The sequence below is a fragment of the Pipistrellus kuhlii genome, unplaced genomic scaffold (assembly GCF_014108245.1).
Source record: "Pipistrellus kuhlii isolate mPipKuh1 unplaced genomic scaffold, mPipKuh1.p scaffold_m20_p_1, whole genome shotgun sequence".
Taxonomy (NCBI): Eukaryota; Metazoa; Chordata; class Mammalia; order Chiroptera; family Vespertilionidae; genus Pipistrellus; species Pipistrellus kuhlii.
The window spans coordinates 182,342,114-182,368,741 of NW_023425404.1; the positions used below are offsets into that span (position 1 = coordinate 182,342,114).

The window sequence follows — 26,628 nt, forward strand, 5'->3', positions numbered from 1 at the left end:
CTACATTTGCACACTGAGCTTACAATTTTTGCTTATTTTGCAATTTCTAGCATTACTAAGAAAATATTAAGAACAAGAAACTGTTTAACATTGTTTCAGTGCTTTCTTTATTGAATGGCATGCATAATTTAAAAATTAATTGCTTTGGTTCTGCTGTCTTTGAAAGTCATGGGCCAACTCCAGAAACAGGCTTCTAACACTGTCTGTTCTTATATGGGTCCTCCCATAGAGTGAAGTACCTTCCCAACTTTGGCAGAAGGATGCCATGAAGCTGTGTGTGTCTGTGTGTGTGTGTGTGTGTGTGTGTGTGTGTGTGTGTGTGTGTGAAGGATGCACTATCAATAAAATAGAGGCACAAGGAATACAACTATTAAGTTTAACCAGTGAAGAAAGCATATGGAATTAATTTTTACCCTATTACAGGTATACTGTACAGTAAGTCCACACTGAATGTCGATAGGTTATGCCACTTTAAGCCAAATGACAAATAATGAAATGCATGGTATTGAGTCTATTATGCCGTTATTCTGAAGGAAGAAAGATCCATTAGCCTCTTTCAGATGAACACTTGACTATTTCCGTTGGGACACCAGGTATCAACGTTTATGTCAAACCACAATTTAGAGTGGTTCTTGTTGCTGAAATAAAACATGGGTTACACAAAATAACAAAAATGCATTGTTTTATAACTCATAAAAATAAAAAGAGGAATATCTCTTGAAAGTACATAGGGAATGAATTATTGCCTGCCTTACACAAGGAGACAAGAGATCAATGATTTTCCCCAAACTACATAATAAATTAGTGCTTCTATTACATATGAAATAAAACCTAAATTTTTTTCTACTTAAAGACATTTTAAAAAATATAAATTATAATGGCTACAATAGCTTTGAATAGAGTGATGCAAATATAGCTCATCTGAGCTAATAGCAACAAAACAAGAATAAGAAATAATGACAGCTATTATGTATTGAACACTCATTAGTGTAACCAGGTACTAACCAAAATTTTACGTATCTTCTCATTTTCATCATCTGTAAAATACAGTAAATAGTATCCTCCTCAGAATATTTCTAAAAAGGAAATGAATATGTAGAGTCCTCAGGTTAGCACTAATGGACCATAAAAGTATAAGGTTATTAGTTCAACTTTCCCTTACCCTGTTTATAATTTATTTTTAGAGACTTAGTGGATATGCTATTTCATCATACTAGTAAGCCTTTTTGATAGACTCCTCTTTAGGCTATGTTGTTCTTTTCTAGTGCTTCTCTCTTCTGTACGTGAGACAGGGAGTGAGTATGTCTAAAATTCTTTTGTCTCTCACAGGAGAGCTCGCTCAAGATGACTTGATCCCTTTTAAGTCCCTTCAGCCTTTATGCTTGAATTGTATTGTAATTGGGGTGCTTCACACTGAGGACTGAAAATTATCTCAGATACCTGACCAAAATTGATTTCTGGATTTACAAAGATACTAGTATTTGGCTTGGCAAATATTAGTATCTTTAAGAGGTGATGCGAATAGAGCTATGAATTGGTATCTACATGACAAATTCTACGCTCTGTTGATCGGCGATTGATGGTATTTACATGGCTTATCTTACTGCCATGAATATTTGAGAGTCGTCTATAATCAGCCTTTTAGGAATTGCTCTACTACTGGCCATGGAAAATAAACTTTGTAAAATATACATATATATTTTATTTTTAATTTTTTTTTTACTGATTTCAGAGAGGAAGGGGAATATATAGCCTCTTGAAGACAAAACAAAAAACACCTTTAGCTGCATAAAAGAATGTAAATCTATTAACATGTTTTCTTTGTCTATGGTTTTCACAGAATTACATTTGCTATAAATATTGGCATTGTTCTCAGGAAGTAGAGGGCCATGTGCTCTTAACCCTAGAAACCAATAAGAAATTAAAAGGAAGCCAAGAAACAACTTTCCACTATGGCAAGGTCTAAGGACAGCCAGTGAACATTTTAGCAGGCAAGCAATCATGCATTTAATAAATATTATGAACACTGTGATTTAATGTGGAAAAAAAGAACTGTAGAACCAGTGGATTTTAAAAGTACCTATAAATAAATATAAATAGCATAATAGTAATTTGATATAACTTTAGTAAATGCTAAGTATGTAAAATATATATGTTCATGTATAATTGCACAATTATCCTTAAAGGAAGATGGTAGTAATTATTGCCATTATTATTTTCATTTTATAAATAAGGGAAATATTGATGTGAATTGTTCCCGGGTTTCCTTCCTGAAGATGTGATGGAGCTTGGCCTAGAACCCAATCATCTGATGTCAACATTTTTGCAAATCTACATATTATATTATCTACTACAACACAGCACAAATAAGTTAGATTTAAGAAAAGTAGTTCAAACTTAGAAATTATAGAACAGACTTTTCTTAAATGTATCCCAAAAGGAATATAGAAACTTCATTTTTGAAAACATAAAATATAATGACTTTCAGAAGAGAAAATGAATTACTTGATCTTCAAAATAGAAAAGGTATTATGAGCAAGAAAATGTGCACGGGCTGAAATTGGAAGAGGTAAAGGAATAAGGTTATTAGAATGGACAAAATAAAGAAAAATTATGAAACCTCAGCTTCAACTGTGTACAGCCTCTCATTAGGGTAAAGAAGAGTTATGTAAAGACCCTACTATTTTCAAAAACTTGCACACACACACACACAAACCAAAAAACACAAAGGCTAAATAATAAAAGTCAGACTCCTGTACTTTGTGCTTTGAAATAAAAGGTGGTTACTTAAGAAAAATACTCATATGAAGACATCTAAAATCATGGACAATTGATGGAACTAATTTGACAGCTACTTGATCCTTGGGACATGTAATCCTCAGACAAGGGCTGCAAAAGAAAAAGTATGTGGATTTGATTTCACAAAAGGAGATATAAACAGTCTGGGGCTGAAATAGATGAGAATTAGATTTTAGATCTTCATTATTCTGAGAGAAAGAGATGAACCAATGTTGTCCAGGAAACTATTGTAGAAGTGCCTTTCAAAATTGAATTTTCAAAGAACTAGTGAAGGCTGAATATAATTGATCCCACTGAATAAATGGCAGAGAGCTTAAGGGGGAAACTCGGATAAAATATGGTTCTGCATCAACAGGTTGTGTCCAATCACCATTTCAAAGATGATGAATGGTTAACATGGCCTCAATCAAAATGAAGGTAAAGAATAAGGAATAGGTTCTAAATTCAATTTCCTCAAGTATTTGTGCAATTGAAGATTGAATGAGAATTATTGGCAAAATTAGAGCTATATAAATGATTTTTAAAACTACGCATAAGTCTGGGAGATGTTTTTGATACACAGCTTTGAGTGCCTATTATGCACTCAAGAGGAGAGCTGATAACTCTGTGCAGTAAACAACAAAAATGATGGATAACTGATGAGTGTTTAGATAATGCAAAGACATCTTACAGAATGAACCAAAAGCAAGAAAGGAAGCCACAGAAGCATGCCTAGAGCTGATACTAAGAAAACCATTTCTTAAAAAAGAATATGACCCAGGAACCAAAAGATCAGTGGTTCAATTCCCCAGTCAGGGCACATACCCAAGTTGTGTGTTTGATCCTCAGTGCAGAAGGAGGATTGGGGGGGGGGGGGGGGATGGCACATGCAGGAGGCAGATGATCAATGATGTTTCTCTCTCGTCATTGATGTTTCTCTCTCTCCCTCTTCCTTCCACTCTCTCTAAAAATCAATAAAAACATATATTCAAAAAATAATATCCAATATCCTTAAAAGATAAGGTTAAAGAAACGAGCAAACAAACAAGCACAACTTAGAGATGCAGGATTGAAGTTCATACCCACAACTAAAAGAGGCCCTGAATCTTGGAAGCCACAGTAATCTGGAGATGATCTCAATCAATGATGCATTTGTTTCAGCAGATCTCACCCAGCCTCCCTGGGTCTGGCTGAAGAAGTCCTTCTTCTGATTCCATCCTTACCAAGCAATCTTTGAAGAGGTACACTGATTTTCCTTGGGTGTCCTTAGGGATAGAGAGTATTGCCTTGGAGAGGAAATGGGGAATTTCCTATTTCTGGAATGGAATAGTCTCCCATTTAAAATGTAATTCACTAATATTTCAGTATCTATAATGCTGTTGAGAATTGGCCTTGGCTCTGTACATTCGGCACACTGATGAAATAGTGAATTTTGCATCTAGAAAAAAAAATATCCAGGCACCACCTGGAGGCCACTTGGAAACTGGACAGGTAGTCCTTTTTTGGCATGCACTACATTTCCATATATTCCAGTCAATATTCCAGACATGGGAAGTGCATCTATCAAGCCCAAAAATAAACATATCTAGAGTTTTTGATGAACCACATAAATGTATGCATGATTATTAAATAGTGGGTACATTTTTATTTGGAAATGATTACCTAGCAATTGGTTAAATTAGCTTTGGCTAGAAGACAAGTTTTATCAATATAATCTTTTCTACTTAGACTTCCTAGTATGCAACAATGGGCACAGAGAAAAGAGAATAAATTCATATGACATTGATGGTTGTCCTTCCTCAGATAAAAACAACATCAAAAGTGACATCTGACTGACAAATCATTATCAGTATGTCTTTGCACACAATTTATTTGTAGGGATTTGTTCCCTTGCAAGGTGTACTAGCTGTGGTAAACATCTTTTGGCACTGCATTTCTGTGATTTTTAAAAAATGTAAAATAGACAGGAAATTGACAGGTCTTGTCCTATAGCATTCAAACTTATTTTTCATGCAAATTCTAATTTAATTGTTTTCTGTTTCCAAGCATATCTATTTGCATAGTTACTAGCAATTGCTAGCACTATTACAGTGCTATTCTTTAATCACAAACAACTTTTTTTTTTTCAATGACCAGGACACTATTATCAATCACTGGATCTTACCAAAAATGGACTCAGACACTATTTTAATTTCAAGCCAGAGATGGACAAATGATGGCCTAGTATAAAATAAAACACAAAAGTCAGATGGGAGGCCAAAACTCATTTGAGAAAGTAATTACTGTATAACTCAAGAAAAGAGCACAAACTATTATACAGAAATTTCAGAGTCTGTAGTCAACTTCAGAAAACTCGGTAAAAATAAAAAAACAATAAAACTCTGAACAATGGGCTTATAAGATGCTTAGGAAATTCATTAATATTGATATCAAGGGATGCAACCATGCCCATGTTTCTGGTAATGACATTAAAATGGATTTGTTGACTGAAAAAGAAATGCTCAAGTATATTCTTACACTATATATCCTGGTCTTTGACTTTTTCAGTTGTCTCAATTCTACTGAATCTTTATCCACAACATTGGGCTTCTACCCCATATAACTAAATTCAATGTTTTTGGACACCTATGTGTAGGGGTTATTCCAAATGTATCATGCTATGGTGAACAAGGCAAAGATCCTTCTCTCACTCCACTTATAGCACAGTGGGAGACAAGACATGTAAAAGACAATATAGCTCCAAACTAGGTCTCCTGTTTCTCTTCATTAATCAATAGCTGTGCCATCATGTACCTACATCTTTCCCTCCACCTCTGCATCACTGGGCATTTGATAACCACTAATTTTCTAATTCTAAATCCCACCTCAGCCTGCCACATTTTTTTAATATCCTTCCCAGGACCAAACTTATTTCTCCAGTATTCTCTTATAGTTCAGTATTGTTTACACATACTCTGTTGGGCAGTATAACGGGTCTAGTAATAATTAATGTCGTTTTTAAACATTCGTTTAAAATCTTGCTTGGCGTTGACTTGTATTGACATAATCTTCAAACACGTGGTATCTACAGAATGTGTGAAGTGCAATTAACAAGTTTTGCTTGAAAAAGTTTCTTTGGTTTGGTTTTTGTTGCAAAACTAGGGCTAAGAAGATGGCAGATGAAGAGCATATTCAGCACTGCATGCTTTACGAGTTCCAATTAGGAAGAAAAGCAAGTGAGGCTGCAAAAAACATCTGTACTGCTCTTGGTCAAGATGCAGTTAGTGCCAGAAAATGCCAGCGTTGGTTTGAGAAATTTCGCGAGGGAAATTTTTCGTTAGATGACAAGAGTGGTTGAGGCCGTGTGTCCAATTTTGATCAAGAAGCTCTTCAAGCTCTTTTGGTGCAAAATCCTCAAATTACCCAACAAGAGCTTGCGACAACTTTAAATTGTTCACAAAAAACAATTTCCAATCAATTGTGTGCACTTGGCAAAGTCCAAAAGTTTGGAAAATGGGTTCCTCATGAGTTGACCAACAACAACCGTAATCAAAGAGTCACAATTTGCAGTTCGCTCCTCTCTCCTCAAAACCATTTGCCGTTTTTAGAGCAAATTGTTACTGGAGATGAACAATGGGTGCTGTATGTTAATTTGAAAAGGCGGCCTCAATGGTTGGACAAAAATGAGGCTCTGCAGCCCACGCCAAAACCTGACTTGCATGTGAAAAAAGTGATGTTGTGTGTTTGGTGGAATTTTAAAGGAATTCTTCATTATGAACTTTTACCATCTACCCAAACCATTACAAGTGCAGTGTATAGTGCCCAATTGGAAAGGTTAGCCCAAGCTTTAAGAGAAAAAGAACCCGCGCTGATTAATCGGAAGGGCGTAATTCTTCACCACGATAACGCACGACCGCATACTGCAAGAATCACTGCTGAAAAACTGCGCCAGTTGGAATGGGAAGTTCTCCCTCAACCTGCATATTCTCCTGATACTGCCCCTTCCGATTACCATTTGTTTCGTTCTTTGCAAAACTTTCTTCTTGGAAAAAAATTTAATAATGAAGAATGCCTCAAAAATGCATTGACCGAATTTTTTGCATCAAAATCACAAGAATTTTACAACAGAAGGATTAAAATGCTTCCTGAGCATTGGGCACAAGTAGTAGAAAACAACAGCAACTATATTGTTGATTAAATTTTGTTGTATTGTTTAAATAAATTTGATTTTAAAAAGTATTAGAAAACGACATTAATTATTACTAGACCTAATATCTTCTTGGTGTTATATGCTGAATTAACTATCTTATTTGTTTCCAAGATTTCATAATCCCCTGGTTGCTAAGGACTGTAAAGCTATATTTCTACTACTCTTTGTACTCTCAAGTTTCAAATTTTTTTTTTCCCAATCACCTGCTTTTTATCACCTGGATGTTTAAAGGTACCTTACAGTCCACATACCTTCTCCTGGTACATTCTCCTAGAAATGTGCTATTCTTCTATTTTTCCCAGGTTGTCAATAGCACCAATGTTTTCCCACCTTCTCAGGTTGCTATTCTTGGCATCACTCATGATTCCCTACAATCTTACCCATATTTCTGTTTATCAAATATCCCCATACCGATCCTTCAAGACATGGCTACGCTTCTTCATATCTGCTACCCATCTCTTCCTCTGTCCCTAGCATCATTTAATCCGTAGAGGGCCTCTTATGCCTTTATTTTTAAACATCTAATTCAGTACATCTCATCTCCACTGCAATACTAAAAGGCATAGAAGGCAGAGAGCATGCCTCCCTCACCTTTGGATCCTCCATGGGAATTTGCATAGAGTAAAATGTTCAACAAACGATTATTGAACTTAATGAATTCTGATAATAGTGCAAATTCTCTGTTCATTGTATAAAATTTCATCTATGGCTGCTATGACCTTTTGCTACAAATGCTGGGTCAGTGAAATGCAGCCTCAAACTGAATAGGAACAATGTGCATGATTCAGCCTAGCTCACTGAAGCTCAGGAATGCAACCTCAGAGAAGCAAACCACTCTCAGATTTACGTGGGTTCTCCAATTACTTCCTTTCTGTAGATGTTGAGTAGTTCAGATAAGAAATAAAGTCAAAGAATATATATATTTTTCAAGAGAAATGAATGAATAGGTGATTTTTAAACAGCAGGACACTATATAATACCTTTTTATTACCAATATATTTTATAGTACATGTCACAGATTTTAATATACAGTATCAAAAAATAGTTTAAGATTGTCATATTTTAGCAATTGAAAATCTGTTTCTAAGGAGCATTTAAATTTTCATGTGTTTCAAATATTTTCTCCTTTTGTAATAAACTTAGTATACTTTCTGGATAGTAATAAGAAGGCATACAAGATAATGAGAGTGATGTCAAAAATCTATTTGCATAGATTAAGGAAAATTTGTTAGAAACAAGATTTTAAAACAAGGCAACCTATTGTCTATATTTCAGCTAGAATGGGCATGAAACATAAAGACAAATACCCAGAAACATAACTTGCATTTTGAGATAGCAATTACAAAAACAATTTGTAACCAGACACCAGGAATAAATAGGTTTTAAAAAAAATAAGCTTAATATAATGCAATCAACCCTAATCTAATCATCTATTTAATTTGAGTAAGACAATTGGTCCTCTGAAAAGAAAACAATAATTTCAAAAGATTATTCACAGACTTTTATTATGTTTGAAAGGCCTAATTTAAAGCAGAAATTTTAGAAATTATTCATATTTATAAGCAATGAGAGAACAGAGACGTAAAACTAACCTGTTCTGTAGTTTAGACCTGGATTCGGCATCTGCTGCCAATTTCATCACTGATAAATTCTGGAGCTTTTTCGTTTTTAACTAATTACATTTAGCATTAAAAGAGGAAGTTAGAGAAAACAAACAAGTGCAATTAAAAACAAAACACATAATTTGACTTAATTTAGTTTACCATGAAGCCTCTAAGCCAATTTAATATATATTTTTAAACTATGTTGAAGATAGGTAAAAAGAGAGGATACGATGTAGGAAATAGGTAGCATTTGAAGGCCTTCTTTCAGCCCCAAATGTTGTTTATTAAATGTAAAATTTAAATAAACACATTTACAGTTGTTTCATCTATATAATTCCTTCTCCCTTCTCTGTACTTCATGCCACTCTAATCAACTCTAATGAGCTTTCTGTTTGTCATATTGTAGTGAACTCTCTACAATCAAGGTTGTATCTTACAGACATAAGGACTGCCACCATGAAAGCTGGAGTTATTTCTCATCACTTCAACTTCCTCAGAGAACCTTGGCTATATTTTACTTTCAATGCATGTTTGTTGAATCAAAATGAATAACCACAGCTTTGTCACCATATAATCATTCCATTAAACAAGAGATATTATTCTGCTTTGCTTTACTGAAGAAACCTTTTCTTACAAGTAAAAAAGCATACAGTAGAAAAGGTAGCAATAAAATGGTTTACTCTGAAAGAAGAATATTGAGATGAAACAGTTTCTCAGTAAGCAGACTCACCTCTGAGGCTGAGTGCTAACTACACTATAAAAGCCAAGTGCCAGTGTTTCTTTATCACCTAAGATGCTTAAGAATGTCTTGTATTTCAGCACATCAAGTATTTTATACACAAATCTAGAAAAAAAAAATCTGAGGAAGAAGTGCATACAATCTATAAGCAAAAAAAAATATGCAGAAAATATGGGAATAATACCTTAACTAAATAGAAAGCTAAACATAGAATTCATTATTTAATAAGTGTGTTAAAACTGTGATAAGCGAATGCTTTTAGAGATTGAAGGCAACAAACCCACTAACTGACCTCCAAAGTCACTTTGAGATTTGATGAGAGCTCATTCCGTCCTCAAATGTCAGAAGGTTCAACGGAGTGATTTAGTTTTAAAGGGCCTAATTAGAATAAAAAGGGTAATATGGCCATATGTTTTATTAGTGTTAATTATTAATACTGAGATCCAAAAAGAAAGGGCTGAGAGTTCGGTGAGCATACTAATTGGACAATTTCTTCAGCTTGTTTTCCTCATGATCACTTTACAACAGTTCAAAGGAAATGTACACCTGACCAACACTCCTTCAAATGGAATGCTAGGTGTGAAATGTAAAACCGTTTTTTAAAAAGGGAATAGGGAATGTGGGAAGATAATAATGGCTTCATCCACCTATCGATTTGCTGCGAGAAGAGAGAATTCTTCCTTCCCCTCATTTTAGGTCCTTGACATGTTTAAGAGACATTGCTCCTGGTGGTTGCCCATGTCCACCTCCAAAAATGAGAAATTCAGCAAAAAGTATTCAAGGTCAGAATGTCATCTTTACCAGTAATCACAGGATGCTTTCTTTGGGAGACTAAACATTTTATAATGTTTTGATGCGGAAGCGATTGTGTTGGGTCCAATCTAACCAGTAAATAATAATCACCATTATTTATTGTTATTATTTAAATAATAGTAGCAAATAATTGTATCAGCAATTAATATCATGAAATTATTGCTGCTGTTATACTTATTTAAAATTATTTGGCGCTATCATCCTATTTTGTTTCCTCCACAATCACTCTATGACTTACTATTGAAAAAGGTGCGGGGCTAAGAGGGGTCAGGGGGTTACACTGTTAGTAAGAGGAGAAGCCAGGATTCAAACTGATATCATCAGGTGTCAAAGCCTGGTTTCAAACCACTCCATTTTATCCACAGCACTGCCTCTCCCCCTCTAGGACTGTATCTCCTATGGGTCCTTTTAGCTTGTGCTGCTCGTTTTGCTGGGAAGCTGATGTCCATGCATCTGCATTGACTGAAAGCCAGTGCAGAGACAGTCTTTGTCATCCCTGCTCCTCTCTAATAAATCTGAAGAAGTGGGAGAAAACAGGGATCTCCTAAAGTGAGGGCATGTGGACTTCTTGAGGACACTTGGGGCTTGGGCCTTTTCACAGGTGGCTGGGAAAGTAGAAGATGCAGCCTCCGTCAGACACTGGCCACGAGAGTGATGTGGTGACATGCAGAGCCGTGAAATTGAATCCTTTCCAAGGAACGTTCGTCTCTTCCTACAGAAAACTGCTGCAGAGCATTTGTTTTGTGGTATTATGTTTACAACATTAACAAGCATAATGGTATCTCTGGGAAGATAGAGAGGCAGCCGTGCTACATATTCCCATCTAAATTGAGAACAGCACAAGCCTGCAGTGACTCGAAGGCAGTAGCTTACAGGGGACTGCTCAAAACCGGGTAGGTGTGAGGGAACTAGAGAGAGAGAAGGCCCTTTATCTCACAAAGAGATATGACTTGCATCTCTCTGCTCATTACCTATAGTCATAAAAAAAACTAAACTAAAAAAAAACAAAAACAGTGGCTTATTCTCAAACAATATTTCATGTAGACAGTAATTTATTTCTGAAAGCAATGGAGAAAAGGCATGGCAGATACCAAATGGGTTTGTGGTGGACTGGAACATGTTTTAACCTTCAAGGACAATGTAATCTAAACACTACTTAAAGTCTGTGGAGTGAGAATGAATAAAGCAACAATTAAGTGTAGCTTATATAAGTCTGAAGAAGCAGAGAACGTTTTGGAAGTGGGGAATTTAAAAAAAAATATCAATGTATACAAATCAAATTGCTTCTTCAATATCTGAGAGAATTAAGAGCATAAAATTATTTATGCATTTAGAGTGACCAAATGTAACTTTTTAAAATTTGCCCTATGGATCAACTATTTTCCTGTTTTTATTTAATTTTATGTTAAACTACTCATAATTTTACCTAGAGAGAAATACATACTGTTTTCCACCTTCTGATCACTCTTACTCTAACCAAAGTTTACACTCACTGTCAAAAAGATAAAAAAGTAAATGTGCTTATTCTACCGTGAGATCATTTAATCGTAATTAATATATTTTAAGGACATTGCACCCAGGGCCAGATCAGATTTACTGGTGGCCCTTGTTTAGTGTGACTTGAAGGAGGCTCCAAAACTGCCTTCCATCTTGGCTTATAGTGGTACCAACACCTCCTCCCCCCCCCCCCCCCCCAATAAGACTAGAAATCAAACCACTGGACTCAGTCCACTGCTTTGATTTATCTACTATAAGAATGCATATGGAACATGGTTGCAAGGAAGGCCCTAGAATTACCTTTGCCCTGCCCACATTAACACGCATTATCAAATTTGTTCACCATCTCGCTAAAAGACTAAAAGGTCTCCTTCTGTTCCAGAGAGTAATTGGATGTGAGGAGAGAATTGTAGATTGCTGGTTCTGGCTAAGATTTTAGAGATAATTGAGTTAACTGCCTTATTAGATGACCAGAAGCAGACCCAGATGGAGTAAGTGACCTACACAATCCTAATGGCAACACTGGGATTAGCGGTCACATGTTTTTTGTTTTGTTTTTTTTTGTTTGTTTGTTTGTTTGTTTTTGTTTTTATATATATATATATATTTGAGTTGTTCAATACTACATCTGCTCAAGTGATCCGAAGCAAAGACAAGCTAGACTTGCAAGTATGATTCAGGGGGTACTTTGGGAAGAATAAAGAGACCATGGCATGAAAGCAGGGGCCAAGGTAAATATATACAATAGACATAAAGAAATTGTGATATACCACTCTAAGGAAAAGTGTGAAGGCTCCCATGTAATTAAGAGCAGGTCAAGCTTCCGCATAGCCAGTGCCTGCCCTTAATGTGATCATGTTTTCGATCCTAATATTTGGTTTTCACTTCCATTATCAACTCATTACTGTAGGTATTATTTTAACATTTCATCTTCAAATATTTTATCATTACTCAATTTCCTTTATTTTAAAATATTTGAACTCCTTATTTTAAAATATTTGATTCTACTGAATGTATTTTAATAAAATAATAAATAACTAGTTTCCTCCAATCTTATCAAAGGATCAATTTGAATAATCATAATATTGATAATAATTAATATAAAAGGGAGAAAACTATATTAGTGATATTTTTCATGTATAATTCATAAGGCTTTTTAAAAAAAAATTAAATGGAATAATCTCCATTATTTATTTCCAGTAACCCATGGGATGAATGTAAGTACCCCAAATTTGGATTTATCAAATTGGTGGGTCTCATTCTAATTACTAGATTCAGGTTTTAAAAAATTATGTTTATCCTTAACCTTAGAATGCATTTTCTTTCCTAAGCTAATAAGAGAAAAATCTCATTTGGCATCTGTCACGAATGTGGGTTGTAATATAAGGTAAAGCTTGCTATATAAAGAATTAACCCACAAGCCTTCTTAATGGAATTTTATTTATTATGCTAATGTACAGAAACCAGACAAAGGCTTTTGTAAAACGTGTGCATTTCACTGCCTATCTACTTACATATTCCTGCGTTTAGTTTTATTCTTACTGTAGCATCTGTGAAAACTTATTTTGTATTATTAGCTACCCCACCTTATAATTAGTTACATATGACATTAGAGTGTTAGAATGTTGTGTATCATTGTACTGAAAATTGTCTTCTAAATTTTACAATGAAAGTTTATTTAAAAAAATGTTATAACTGCATAGTTTTACACAGGTTAAAATTCAAGGAAAATATTTGAGGTGACAATAATTAGAAACTAGGACAGCATCCAAAATGATATTTTCATGGAAAATCCAATACAAATCCTGATTAAAACTTAACCAAGCAAGACACCGCCGATTACCTGGATTCCAATTAAATATGACAAATGAATACTTGACAAGTTTCAATCCCAATTCTATTTATGTCAGAATGACCCATTAAAATTGAAAATGAAATTACCAGAATGCAAGCAATACAATTGCACTTTATAGCTAGTCTGAAAACTTGGACCTGACCAAATCCTTGTTCAAATGTCAAGGGCTACATTTAAATCACCCAAAGTGAATCACAACTCCTTCTCCTCTTCCTGCCGTTACCTACAGAGCAAGGCTAACACGAATCACAACGAACAGATGACAAATCATCAGGCAAACTCTGAACTGCAAGTGTCAGTCACATACAAAATCAGGAAAAATCAGTTATACTATGATGGTCCTTACTGTTGTCAAGACTAAAAACATGGTTATTTAAACACACACACACACACACACACACACACACACACACAAAGTCTTTGGGAAATGTTTTTTAGTAAATTTTCTAGTCTTTTAACAGGCTCATCTGTTTAGTTTTCCATGACATGTATGTGTGTGTATTAAAAGCAATCTTTTCATGTTTGTCATATTGTAATGTTGTTTATTATTCATCATTTCTTTCTTATTTTGAAGGCACTGAATTACCTTAAACCAAAAAAAAAAAAATTACATTCAAGTGTGATCAAAATGCCTATGATACAGTTTTTCTATTAATATAGCTAACATAAGAATACAATTATTCATTGTTGTTTATGGTGAGACAAGTACTTTTAAAAACAAAATTATATCATATCATCAAAAGGTAACCACACATATAATAATGCCCTTAAAGTAATTAATCCTGCCTTCCTGAGTGTGTGCATGCTTGCATGTGAATATGTGAAATATTATTACAGTGTTTTAAATTTAAGTTTTACTTTTGTGCAAAGCATCTCAAACATATTTGTCTTAAACATATATTCATCAGCACTCCAATGCATATAAAAATGTTTATACTTATTTTAAAAAGACTAAATTCAATTCTTAAAAACTATATCAAACTCCCATCCACATAAGCACACACCACCATACACACAGATAAGCATGCCTTTATAGCCATGAGGCAAAATGCCATTTAAATTCTAAATTAATCAAGAGGGATTATCAAGAATCAGACCCTGACATCATATCTTCCCACTCAGATAGCAATGTGGAAAAATAATTATTTAGCATTGCTTAGTTTAGCAATAATTTCACTTGGGGTCACTTTTGATGTATCACTCTCTAGTGTTGCATTTTAATATTAATAGATAAAACTCTAGAAAAATATCAGTTTCTTCTGCATTAATATGTTCTATTTGCATATCATCACTAAAGAAAATGCTATGTAACAAAAAGAGTGCCTTATTTCACTTGGGGGATGAAATAAAAAAAAATTAATTTCCAGTTTTCATGAGATAAAATGTTTGTGATTCCCCTTACTTCCCCTACATATAATCTCTTTATATACTTGAAATAATAATAAACTTAGTAAGAAATTTACCATTCCATTATTAGACACAAACCTATTCCTCAGACATTTACTTATAACCTGAAATCCAAAAAATAAATCACTTCATTGTCTTTGGGAACATAAATGAATGCATACAATTTTATATGCACTATTCGCAATCTTAATTTGGTAACTTAGAAATGTGCGTAAGGCCAATTGCTGTGGTAATTTTGAGAATCATCTCACAACAGAAAGAGAAACAGAGTACTATGATTTGTTTTCCTCCCGTTTCCTTACACAAAAATGAGAAAAATCTTATACTTAAGTGAGAGGGAATTCTTAGAGCATTTACAATGTACTTTTGAGAACAAGATAATACCATTCTCCTTCGACTCCATTTCAGCTATCATCGAAAGAATGGTTTGAAAATGCTTTTTCTAAATGCCTGGGAGAAGGAAGAGTAGTGCGAGTGTGTTGACTGTCATTTCCTTTCCTAAGACTGGACAGTTGCAATTGAAGAAATAGTTGCATGACAAAAATGAATAGAAGAAAACAATAACACATGACCTTTCTCAAATTGCTCTCATTTCAGTATTATGCACTAATTCAGTGTTGTTGTTGTTTTCCATAACAGGTACTTCTTGTATTTGTAACTGTTTATTTCTGACAGGCTGTCTTACCACGGTGAATTTTACCTATATAGTTATGGTCCCTTACTTGGCATTTCTTTGTCCTTTAGGAAGTATTTATGATTTCAAATAGAAGAGTTTTAGTGTCAGCTGTTTTATTTTGGTTTTAGACTGACCTTCACGAGGCTACTTATTACGGCTCGCTAGCGTGATTATGTGTGTGGATGTTGTGTTTGCCCCTACCATTTTCCATATGCTCTGCCTCACCAACACTGCCATCCGGCGTGGTCCTCTCATAGTTGTCCTCTGGGAGTGGAAGGGCACCCAGTCTTGGCCCTGATGAACTCTTACTGCTTGGTGTTTCTGACTCCTCCAGCCCGCTGTCATAGCAACTCTGCAGTGACCCCTGATGTGGGTCCTGAGGCTGACTCACAACAGAAAACGTCACTCTACGAAATGGCTGTAAAAGAAGAGATTCTGAATGTCACTACGGTAGAAGATTGTCAATGATCTTATTAAAAATACACAAATTACATACATTAAGGTCTACTGACAACTCATTCAATATAAAATGGTTAATATATGGCAAAGTCTATTTGGTTGACTTCTTATTATCTGAGGCAATGCCTAGAACTTAGATTTTGTCCTTGAACAAGCTGAAAATTCTCTTTCTAAAACAGACATTAGAAAACAGCAATTTCACTAAAACACACATTTAAATCTACATTAGTCCCTCTTATTCAATCTTTATCTATTCTGTAGTCTTCACATCAAATATATTTTTCACAAGTGGACTCTATAAAAACAAGGGTCAGTGGTTTGAGAAAGCAATAAATATTGAATTAGTACATTGTAAGAAGACTTCATTTTAAGTACACTTTCCATATGATCTAATCGTTTAAAAATGTGTGTTCTGGCAAATGACTTAAACTATTAAAGTTAGAGCTGATAAGTAGAAATTCAGATGCAGATGATAGAAAATATGAATATATTTCTTACTTCGTTCATATTAAACACATTACCTATTGACCTTGAGATTTTGAGGGTAGTACTGAAATAATAGATAAAAATTTTCTTAAGCAGGGAATGGAAAATGAACTAAAAAAGTTTAATTATATGTGCTTTCTATGACTATAATTTGTTCTAAAAAAGTAACATCATGCACAGCCTTTAGACTGGACTTTAAAAATGTGGCAAATCTTTATCTAATTAGACCCCACAATTTCCAATAATACTGACATTGGCTGGACTGAAGATTTACTATGCATGGAATTTACACATTATTGTAGCTATAAAAAAATGTAGGTTCATTAAGGAAACAAATTAATGCCATCCATTGACAAGGCTACAGACATAATATCTGGGGCGGGGGATAATATGAAAAAGATTCTGAAATATCTGTCTCAGGTTATTCATGGCAATAGTTGGGTTTCAAGCTCTTATGTGGTTTGAAAATAGCATAAATATATAGATTTTTAAACCTGTAATATACATTTCTTTATCATATAAAATATACAACTAATTCTGCCACAAAATAGTGAGAAACATTTTTTTCACTTTTATAACTTGAATGCTAATAGTACAAATCACTACTTAATACTGGGACCAAAAGAATTCTTTAAAATGTTAAAAATTATAGACACATGATAGATTATTAAAGGGAAAACTAAGAATTGTGACATTTTCCCAAAATGTATAAATTGTCTTCGCTAAAGACAAACACACGTACACTGACTTTGCTAAAAACAAACAAACAAAAACAAACAAACAAACAAAACACACACACACACACACACACATTCCCACAAATATCCCCTTTATTTTGTCTCAGATAGAAGATTGTCCAGGAATATTGTCCATTATTGGTATTTGGAACTCAGTACCTACATGTAGTTATTTGTCCTATACAGTCACTATAAAATCTTTTTCATTCTAGGTACAAATCAGACTTTGTTCACATTGAATTTTATTGCAAAGGGAAAACATTTAAAACACATTCTCTTCATAATATTTCACTGTATTGGGACTGAAGTATTTTTAAACAGTTACAAAATATTTCTAGTACAAATAGCACACACATCATGGACCAAAGTTTATGACAATATACCCTACAGAAATACTAGTATTGTCCTTATTTTATTAATAATTTTATATTTATTTACAGTTGTGAGATTGTGAAACCTCTTTATATTTATGATGCTTTATCTTATGTATATATATTTTTATTTCTTTTCTTTTTTCATTTATTACTTCTTATTGACTGCAAACTATCTGTGATATGTTTTATGTCTTTAGTGACCTTGTAAATGAGACCACTGACAGTTTTCTCAAACCACATTGCTCTGCATACAAAAGATACTCACCAAAGTATATTCTACTGAATGATATTTTAATGACAATGATAAATTTAGGAAAGAACACCAAGGATCATGGAGATATCACTTCAAGACATAGCAATATCAAATTCTGTTTTAATGAGTCTCAAATCTTTTAGAATCAGTCTTTACTAATGCAAGAAGTTCAAAATATATAAGAAAATACATAGTTTATAGTTATAAATTGACCAAAGGAAAGTGAATAAGAAATTTTAAGAAATTGTGTTTCAGTTTCATACAGAAGTAAGAAACAGGGCAAGGGTGGATGTTTATAGACTGGTTCCACCAAAGCTGACAGGATGGCAGAGAAATAGGTGATAGGCATGCTTGAAAAGACAAATGTGCAAAACAATCATTTTTTTATCATGTGTTATATAATAACTGCAATGAATCTATCTGTGCATTTAATTTTATTAATTGCCTACCGTAGTTTGAATGTGAACACTTGAATCTCCATGAAATATTTTGGGTTTAATGAAATATTAAATTCAATGATAAAAAATGTTTTAATTGTAAAATACAGAGAACAATATATATTCCTAAAAAAACTTATATTCATGAGTGCTTCATCTCATACAAAATGTTTTACTTACAATAACACCTGAATAAAAATAATTTAGAATAAAAATTTAAAGTAGACTATCACCCAATGGATCACAAACTACTCATCAATCATTTCTATCTGTTTTATAACAGATCCCATTAGAATTGTATAGTATAATATCAGCTTTATCAGCTTTTAGTATCCCTTAAACTCTATTTTGATAATTTTCAATAATTAAAATTACTGTGGCAAAGTTTATAAGTTGATAATGTGAACCAAATTAGTACAGAATACTAAAGCTTGAATTCTGCAAAAGTTAAGCTTTAATATCAAAGTCAATCAGACATGTAAATTTACATAAATATATATGAAGATGATAGTTAGATAAACAGTCATATATTTTATAATCCTTCATCATCAGGTTAGGTCTACTGAGAAGTAACTTTTACAGAAAAAGTTATAACACAGAATTCCTATTATTTTTATAATCCAGAATATTGAAACCAAAAAATGTAAAGCAATTTGTCAACTGTGTGACAGAGAGAATCAGTTTGCATTATACATTATACATTATACATTATACATTATACATTATACATTATACATAACTGTTACCTTGTTAATTACTGATATTCTGTAAATACTGAATTAGGTTGGTTTAAGTGGTAATTCTTAAACTAAGATGTAGCTTAGAACAACCCAGAGTACTTGTGAAAAAACATAATGCCAATAGGAGTAGCACAAAGAAATCAGCATTCATTGTGGGTCTGGATATCAGTGGTTTATAACATCTCCCCATGTGACAAAAAGGCAAATAGAGTAAGGAGAAATTCTAAACTGAGAACATATGAGAAGAAGCTAAAAAGACTAAACTAATCCAGAAAACTAGTTGGTCTCCTAAGTGTCCTCAGAGTTCCCTCAAGAGTTAGTAGAACCTGCCGAAACCGGTATGGCTCAGTGGATGGAGCGTCGGTCTGCGGACTGAAGGGTCCCAGGTTCGATTCCGGTCAAGGGCATGTACATTGGTTGTGGGCACATCCCCGGTGGGGGATGTGCAGGAGGCAGCTGGTCGATGTTTCTCTCTCATCGACATTTCTAGCTCTCTATCTCTCTCCCTTCCTCTCTGTAAAAAAATCAATAAAATATATTTAAAAAAAAAAAAAAGAGTTAGTAGGACCTTGGTTCCATCTTGAGATGCAAAAGTATTGACATGAAGATTTCTAGTCACCTGAGGTATCTGAACTTTGTTTTTCTGTTTATGATAATAATTTTATGTCCTATGCAGGAAAACTGGTCCTTCTAAAAGAGGAAATATCAGAAGAGCTTGAGGAAGAGTGTCGGCCTTCAGCTTTTTGAAACTGTGAAGATGTGTTTGAAAAGGAAATGAGTTATGAAAGAAAAAAATCTCCAAGAAAATCATTCCAAAAATTCTGAGTGGGATATGTGTGAGAATTATAAACAGAAGGAAGCAGAAATCAAAGATTTTATTTAGGCAGATGAATGACGTAATTGAAAGAGTAAAGTTAAAGATAATGATTTGGCAATTTCTTAGGAGAAACTATTGAAAAGGGCTTAGGAGAACTATTGAAAGCAGAAGATTATCTGAAAAAGGGTGAACTATGAAGAAACAGTAGTAAGAATTTGCAAGAAGATTAGTGGGCTGATTAGATTCAGTCATTAATTCACATGCCTACATTTATTTTGTAACCATAACAGGTTCCAAAGATGTTCCAACTATGCCTCTACACATTTAAGAAATCTAACATTACAGCTATATAAAAACAGATAAAACATCATATGATCAAGTTTCCAATAAAATAGAGGTACGAAAAAGATGCTGTGAGACCTGGTTGGGAACTTAAGGTATGCATTGCAAAGGAGAGACTTGTGGGTTGAGAACTCTAAATGGAGTTTGATAAATAACATATACGTATTGAAGGGCTGATTATAGATTCCATTAATTGGGGCCAGCAGCAAATAATAAAAATGTAGGTGGGTAAGAAAACCAGGTCACTTTGGAAACTCAGAAGCCAAGGAAGCCATCATTTCTAAAAAGAAAGAAAGTCTTCTATGTTCAAAAAGCATCAGAGACATGAAGAAGAATGCTAACTACCATATGTCCATTGGATTCATCCATTAGAAGGTCATTGTGGCTATGAAATCTCTAAACTCTGCAGTACAAGCATAGATTAGGCCATAGGAAGTCAAAGACTGAAATGTAAATATATGGAAAAAAGAAAAAATAGGCTGAAGCTGGTTTGGCTCAGTGGTAGAGCGTTGGTCTGTGGACTGACTGAAAGGTCCCAGGTTCGATTCCGGTCAAGGGCATATATTTACATTGGTGGCGGGCACATCCCTGATAGGGGGTGTGCAAGAGGCAGCTGGTCGATGTTTCTCTCTCATCGACATTTCTAGCTCTCTATCTCTCTTCCTTCCTCTCTGTGAAAAATTAATAAAATATATATATTTTTTTAAAAGGAAAAATTGGAGCTGGATTGCTAACTTAAAAATGGGACATATAAGAGAAGTAGGGTTACAGTTAAAAGAAAAAGATTTATGCCCAGTTGGCATGGCACAGTACTTGAGCATCAACCTATGAACCAGGATGTAGAGGTTTGATTTCCACTCAGGGCAAATGCCAGTTAAGGGCTGTCTTTTGTGTGTCAGAGGCAGCCGATCAATTATTTTTCTCATCATTGATGTTTCTATCTATCTCTCTGAAATCAATAAAAATATTTTTTAAAGAGTCCAACTATCTTTAATTTAAAAAAAGAAAAAGATTTGTGTTAACAGATTATGTGATTTATCTATACTTTTTTTCTTTCTTCATGGTATTAAAAATTTGCTTTAAGGTAAATATTTGAAGATGCAAGCAAAAGGGGGTGTTCATAACATAAGGTAGATGGGAACAAAATAGAATTAAGACTGAAATTGAATAAAAAATATAATCACAGAGGTAAGGTAAATAGTATATATGATGAGGAAATTCATGCATGGGGCATATGTGTATGTGTATGTTTAATGAAAAGAATGTACATTAGAAATAACAGAAAAAGATTCTATACCAAGTAACTCTATTGATTCCCTGTTGACCTCACACAAGTTAGCTGACCCTTGGTTCTTATGCCTTAGGCTCAGGGTCTGTAAAATAGAGATAATAATACCTGCCCCTTACGAACTTAAATTCCCTGAGAAATAATGAGATAGTTTATAAAAAAGAGCCTTAAGCTCCCTCAAAGACATATACTATAAAAGGCATTCTACCTCAGGCCACAGCTATACAACTACATAACTGGAACTATTTCCCGTTATGTTTTAGGTTTACTTTTTTTAATGTAAAAAATATATATTGTTGGCCAAGTAATCCATAGTGCTTCTAAATAGAATTTTAAAAAATCATATGAAATTTCAAACCTAATTCTCCCATTAATGCACTAAGTTTTTATTGTTTTAAATACAAATTGTTTGCAAAATAAATATGCACATATATTAACACAATTTTTTCAAAAGCTATTTGAATCCAACCACTTATTAAGCATTCACATTTCTATGTTTGAGTGTTTTACAATGTCATTTCTCAACTAGTTTTTTATTCGATTATGACACACTGGCAGTTAGGGGTGACTTAAACTTCAAGACACACCTACTATGAGAACTTCCCAGATATTTTACAGGTTATTACAAATATATTAAAAGGTAACTCCCCATAATATACAATCACTGGACTATTCCAGTCCTTAAATGATGAAAATGCATTAGAGTTGACACTAATTTAAACCACCATAGACTGGGAACAAGCATTCTCCATGCTTAATATAATTTTATTTGATTTATTTCCTGGAAAGGTATGGGTCATATGAGGAGTTGGGCAAAAGTGCTAATGGAGAGGACCTCTGTCTTCTATTCTTGCATTCACACCATGGGTGGCCCTGAGGCTGCCTCTTCCTGTACTTCCTCCTCACTCGAAATTCTGGTGAGTCCAAGGTAGGGATATGTGACTACAATAATCATCTATACTAATAAAAGGGTAATGTGCTAATTAGACCAGGTCCACCAGACATCTTCTGTTCATCCTGTCTCCCTTCCAGATAAAGCTATGGTGGTGGGGGCTGAGGCAGAGGTAATTAGGAATAATCAAGCCAGCAGTGGAGCAATTAGGAGCAATCAGGCCAGCAGGGGAGGGCAGTTATGGGTGTTCAGGCAGGCAGGCAGAGGGATTAGGAGTGATCAGGCAGGCAGGCAGAATGATTAGAGGTAATCAAGCAGGCAGGTAGTTGAGTGGTTAGGAGCCAGCAGTCCCAGATTGTGAGAGGGTACAGGCCAGCTGAGAGAGCCTCTCCTCACTCCCCCCCATGCACGAATTTCATGTACTGGGCCTGTAGTCTTATATAATAAAAGGCTAATATGCAAATTGTCCCCTCTACCAGGAGTTTGACCAGGGGTGGAGTCAGCTGGCCAACTGCCTGCAGCCCCTCCCCCTTGCCAGTCCTGCCCCTGATTGGCCCCCGCCCAGTGGGTGGTGGGTCCAGCCAACTAATCTCCCATGTCCCTTCCCCTTGGCCAACCTGGCCAATCGATCAGCTCGGATCAGGCCGGCTGGCCAGACCCCACCCATGTACAAATTCTTGTACCAGGCCTCTAGTTTCCATATAAAATTAACCTCACAGCCTTGAAAGGTCAAACACAGCAAATACAGTATTTTTAAGTTGGGTGCTGTGAGCTATACAATTTGCTCATTAATATATATATATATATATATATATATATATATATATATATTTTTTTTTTTTTTTTTTTTTTTTTTTTTTTTTTCCTGAGGAAAGTGAACAGATTTTAAAAACAGTATTCTGGAGAACTTGGGATCAGGAGAAAGGCTGCTTAGATGAGGAGGGGAATTAGAATACATTTGGATTACAGAAATAGGGCTTGTATTCTAAGTACATTATTGGAAGGGGTAAGGCATTTATAAAAGGACAATGTGGTGAGTACTCAATTTACTTATTTTTTAAAGTGCACCTCCTCGATTGGTAATGTAAGTTACCAAACAGTAAACGTAGACCTGGGCATTAAAGAGTTTACAGGTCACTCATATAGGTGCTGGCAGCCAGATCTCACCCTACTCTTATTCAGAGGGCTCAAATGTTAAATTCCCACATTTCAAATTCATTAGAGGACTGAACCATTTTCTAAAAACTGATTTAAAAAAATATATATCTAAAAAGCCGATGTCCAACTGAACTACACAATCAAAAGCACCTTACTTTGTTATTTTATCTTGAAAATATCATTCTATTTTTTTAATTTTAGAGAACCATATAATTACCCTTCTTTTCTGAAAGTGCTGATATAATAACATACAATCTGAACCGTTCAGAAAATTAATTTTTAAATTAGCAGCAATATGTTATTCTGTTTTTGGAATACAATCATTGCCAAACATGTATAACATTCCCAAGTGCTATTTTTTTTAAGTTATCACTCAGTTCATTTATAGTTACTAAGAAAAGCAATAGAGATCAGATGCATATTCAAAGTAAATTAATAATAATACCTCTATTTTTATCCATTCTTAATTATTAGATTCAAAGGTGAATATCACACCATCAAGGCAAATATTATGTCCCATAAATAGACATACTTTAGACTATTTTAAATGCTTTAAAATATTTGCCCTTCATCTATCATCATTAGCAAAATCTCCTAGGTTACAATCTGCACAATAAAAATGGATTGCTTTCTCTAACGGGGAAGTGGCTAATTTTAGAAGAGGTAACACAAAACAGCTGAACTTTTGGGAGTATCATATAATACCACAATACTTACAGTAAAAGAGAAAACAGTATGTAGGTGAGAGCACAGACATTTTTCCCTTGGAATCCATTTCTTATAACCTGGTGACACTGCGTTTACAGCGATTTTATTTGCAAGAGGATAGGACCCGAAGGAAGCCACAGGAAAGAACTTCAGGTTAAATCCCCTTCCCTGTTGAATACTGCTCTGTGTCTTACAGACAACTTTATTGGGACCTTTAAGTGTGCACCTTCCTTTTTAGCTTCAATAGTTTCTCCATAAATCCCCTTATCTGGAACTCACATGCAGCTGTCTCAGTCGCATCAATTATTTCCAAATGGGCTGAAAGGGCTTTTTTATTTTTTCCAATTCACTTAGTTATGTCTATCAAACAGACTTCTAATGACTCCCTTTGTCAGTCATAAGGCGCTGAAACAGTTGCGGGCAGAACACTTGCAGGACTAGGAGGAGGGCTGCATTGTATGTTAAAAAGGGAGCTAAGACTCTGAAGGCTTCCCTTGCAAAGGAACTGCTACTTGATTACCCTGCAAACATTTTCAGCCCCTGTCAGTGGCTACTGAGCAAACATTTCTAGCATTCCATAGTGCCTTAGTTGGAATGTCTGGCAGGACCTTCAAACAAACCTTAATCAGGTCTTTTGACTTTTGAGGGTGTCTTCCTTTGCTAATGTCTCAAGATTGTTCCTTACTTCAAACTGCCATTCTTTCTTTCAAGTCAATGGCAGATGAAAGCACATTAAAAAGAAGCATGTTGAGACATTTGGATTAATTAAAACACTAATTTGGGGAAGGAGAAGTTAAATAACTTTATTTCTTTTGCCTCCCGCAATCCCTCCCCTGCCCCAATTGTGCACAGTTGAGGTGCCTTGGTCTGGCCTGCACCCTCTCACAATTCAGGATCCCTCAGGGGATATTGGAGGGCTGGTTTCAGCCCAATCCCCCGCAGGCCAAGCTGAGAGACCCCACCAGTGCACGAATCTGTGCACCAGGCCTCTAGTGTTCCAATAAAACTTATTTAACATTTTTGAATTTTAATTAATTTTCCCATTCTGTGAAACATTATTTTTAAATTTGTTTCAACCATATAAAATTATAAAAAATCAAATGTAAAAATTACAACTTTTCTATTTTATTCATATTTATAAATGTTTGTGGGTTTTTTCAACTAATACATAAAGTCCTTATAAACAGTGTTACTCCATTATGCTCCTCTTTCAATGAAAGTGCCTTAAAAATAGTTTATATTCAATTGTCACCTATTAACATGTTTTGATATTTCTTATCCTTTTTTGAAACAAATCTGAACTGGAGAATCTGGAGACATGGATTCAAGCACTGGCTCTAATATTAATTATGAAATCTAGGGAAAAGACCAAGGTTTCAGCTATAACACCTTCAACTTTAAAATGAGGGAGTTATAGTGGATGATATTTAATATCTTTTTGGGTCCCATAATTCTCTGAAACTAAGAATACAGGTGCTAAATGGTTGAAATCAATAATTTTAAAGTTGACTGTTTACCCATTAAGAAATTCTTTAGAACATTAGATGGCATTGCAAATATTAATTCATATTGAAATGTATTTACTCATAAAACAAAGATAATGAACTAAAATGTGCACAATAGTCAAAAATTTCAGGTAACTACCTTAATGAGAAGTTATCAAGATGTTGAGGTACCATCAGGCTTACCATCTCTATGGAAAAGTAAAGACATTTCTCAATGTCAGCTCCATGGAATAGGTTCCTCTAAATCTTCCCTATCCTCTGAAACCACCTCCTCTGTGATTCCTTCTTTGACTCAAGCAACATAAAACTGTTCATTGAGTTCATGGAGGCTGTGAGATCTCATTCATCTCTCGAATGCACAATTCTAATAGCAGAGGTTAGCAAGCTTGGTAAGAAAATACAATGGTGAAAGCATGCTGGGCCATGATTGGATTTCATCTCCCAATTCATTTTAGACCCCACACAGTCCCTTGTAAGTTCCCATGTTTACATGCACAGAAAAACAGGAAGGCAGAGGGAGTCCTAGTCAGGAGAAAACCAATATTGACAGGCCACTAATGAGAAAAAGACTAACTTCACAATAACATTCAACCCAACAAAGACTTATTAAGCCCTTGCTTTGTGCCTACCACTATGCCGAAAATCTACATGCTGAAAATTCAAGCATTAAGTTCCCTTGGGAAAGTGTAAATTTATCATACAAAAGCACTCACAGAACATAAGGGTTTCTTTTCCCTTTTATTTTTTTTCTTCTTCTTCTTTTTGCTATTGTGATAATCATCAAAAGCTCAGTTCGCCTGCTGCTCAGTTGCTTTGCATGACTACTCCTGCACACAGAGTTCCAGAAGCGGATGAATGAGGTCGATAAACCTGC

General features: G+C 34.6%; 1 protein-coding gene across 1 annotated transcript in view; it reads right to left on the reverse strand.

The window, feature by feature from the left end:
* PCDH7 (protocadherin 7) overlaps positions 1-26,628 on the reverse strand; it is a 428,445-nt gene that overhangs the window by 212,152 nt on the left and 189,665 nt on the right. Inside the window, exon 2 of the mRNA XM_036448153.2 lies at positions 15,760-15,976. Coding sequence (XP_036304046.2) covers positions 15,760-15,976 — 217 coding nt within the window. The remainder of the gene's footprint in view (positions 1-15,759; positions 15,977-26,628) is intronic.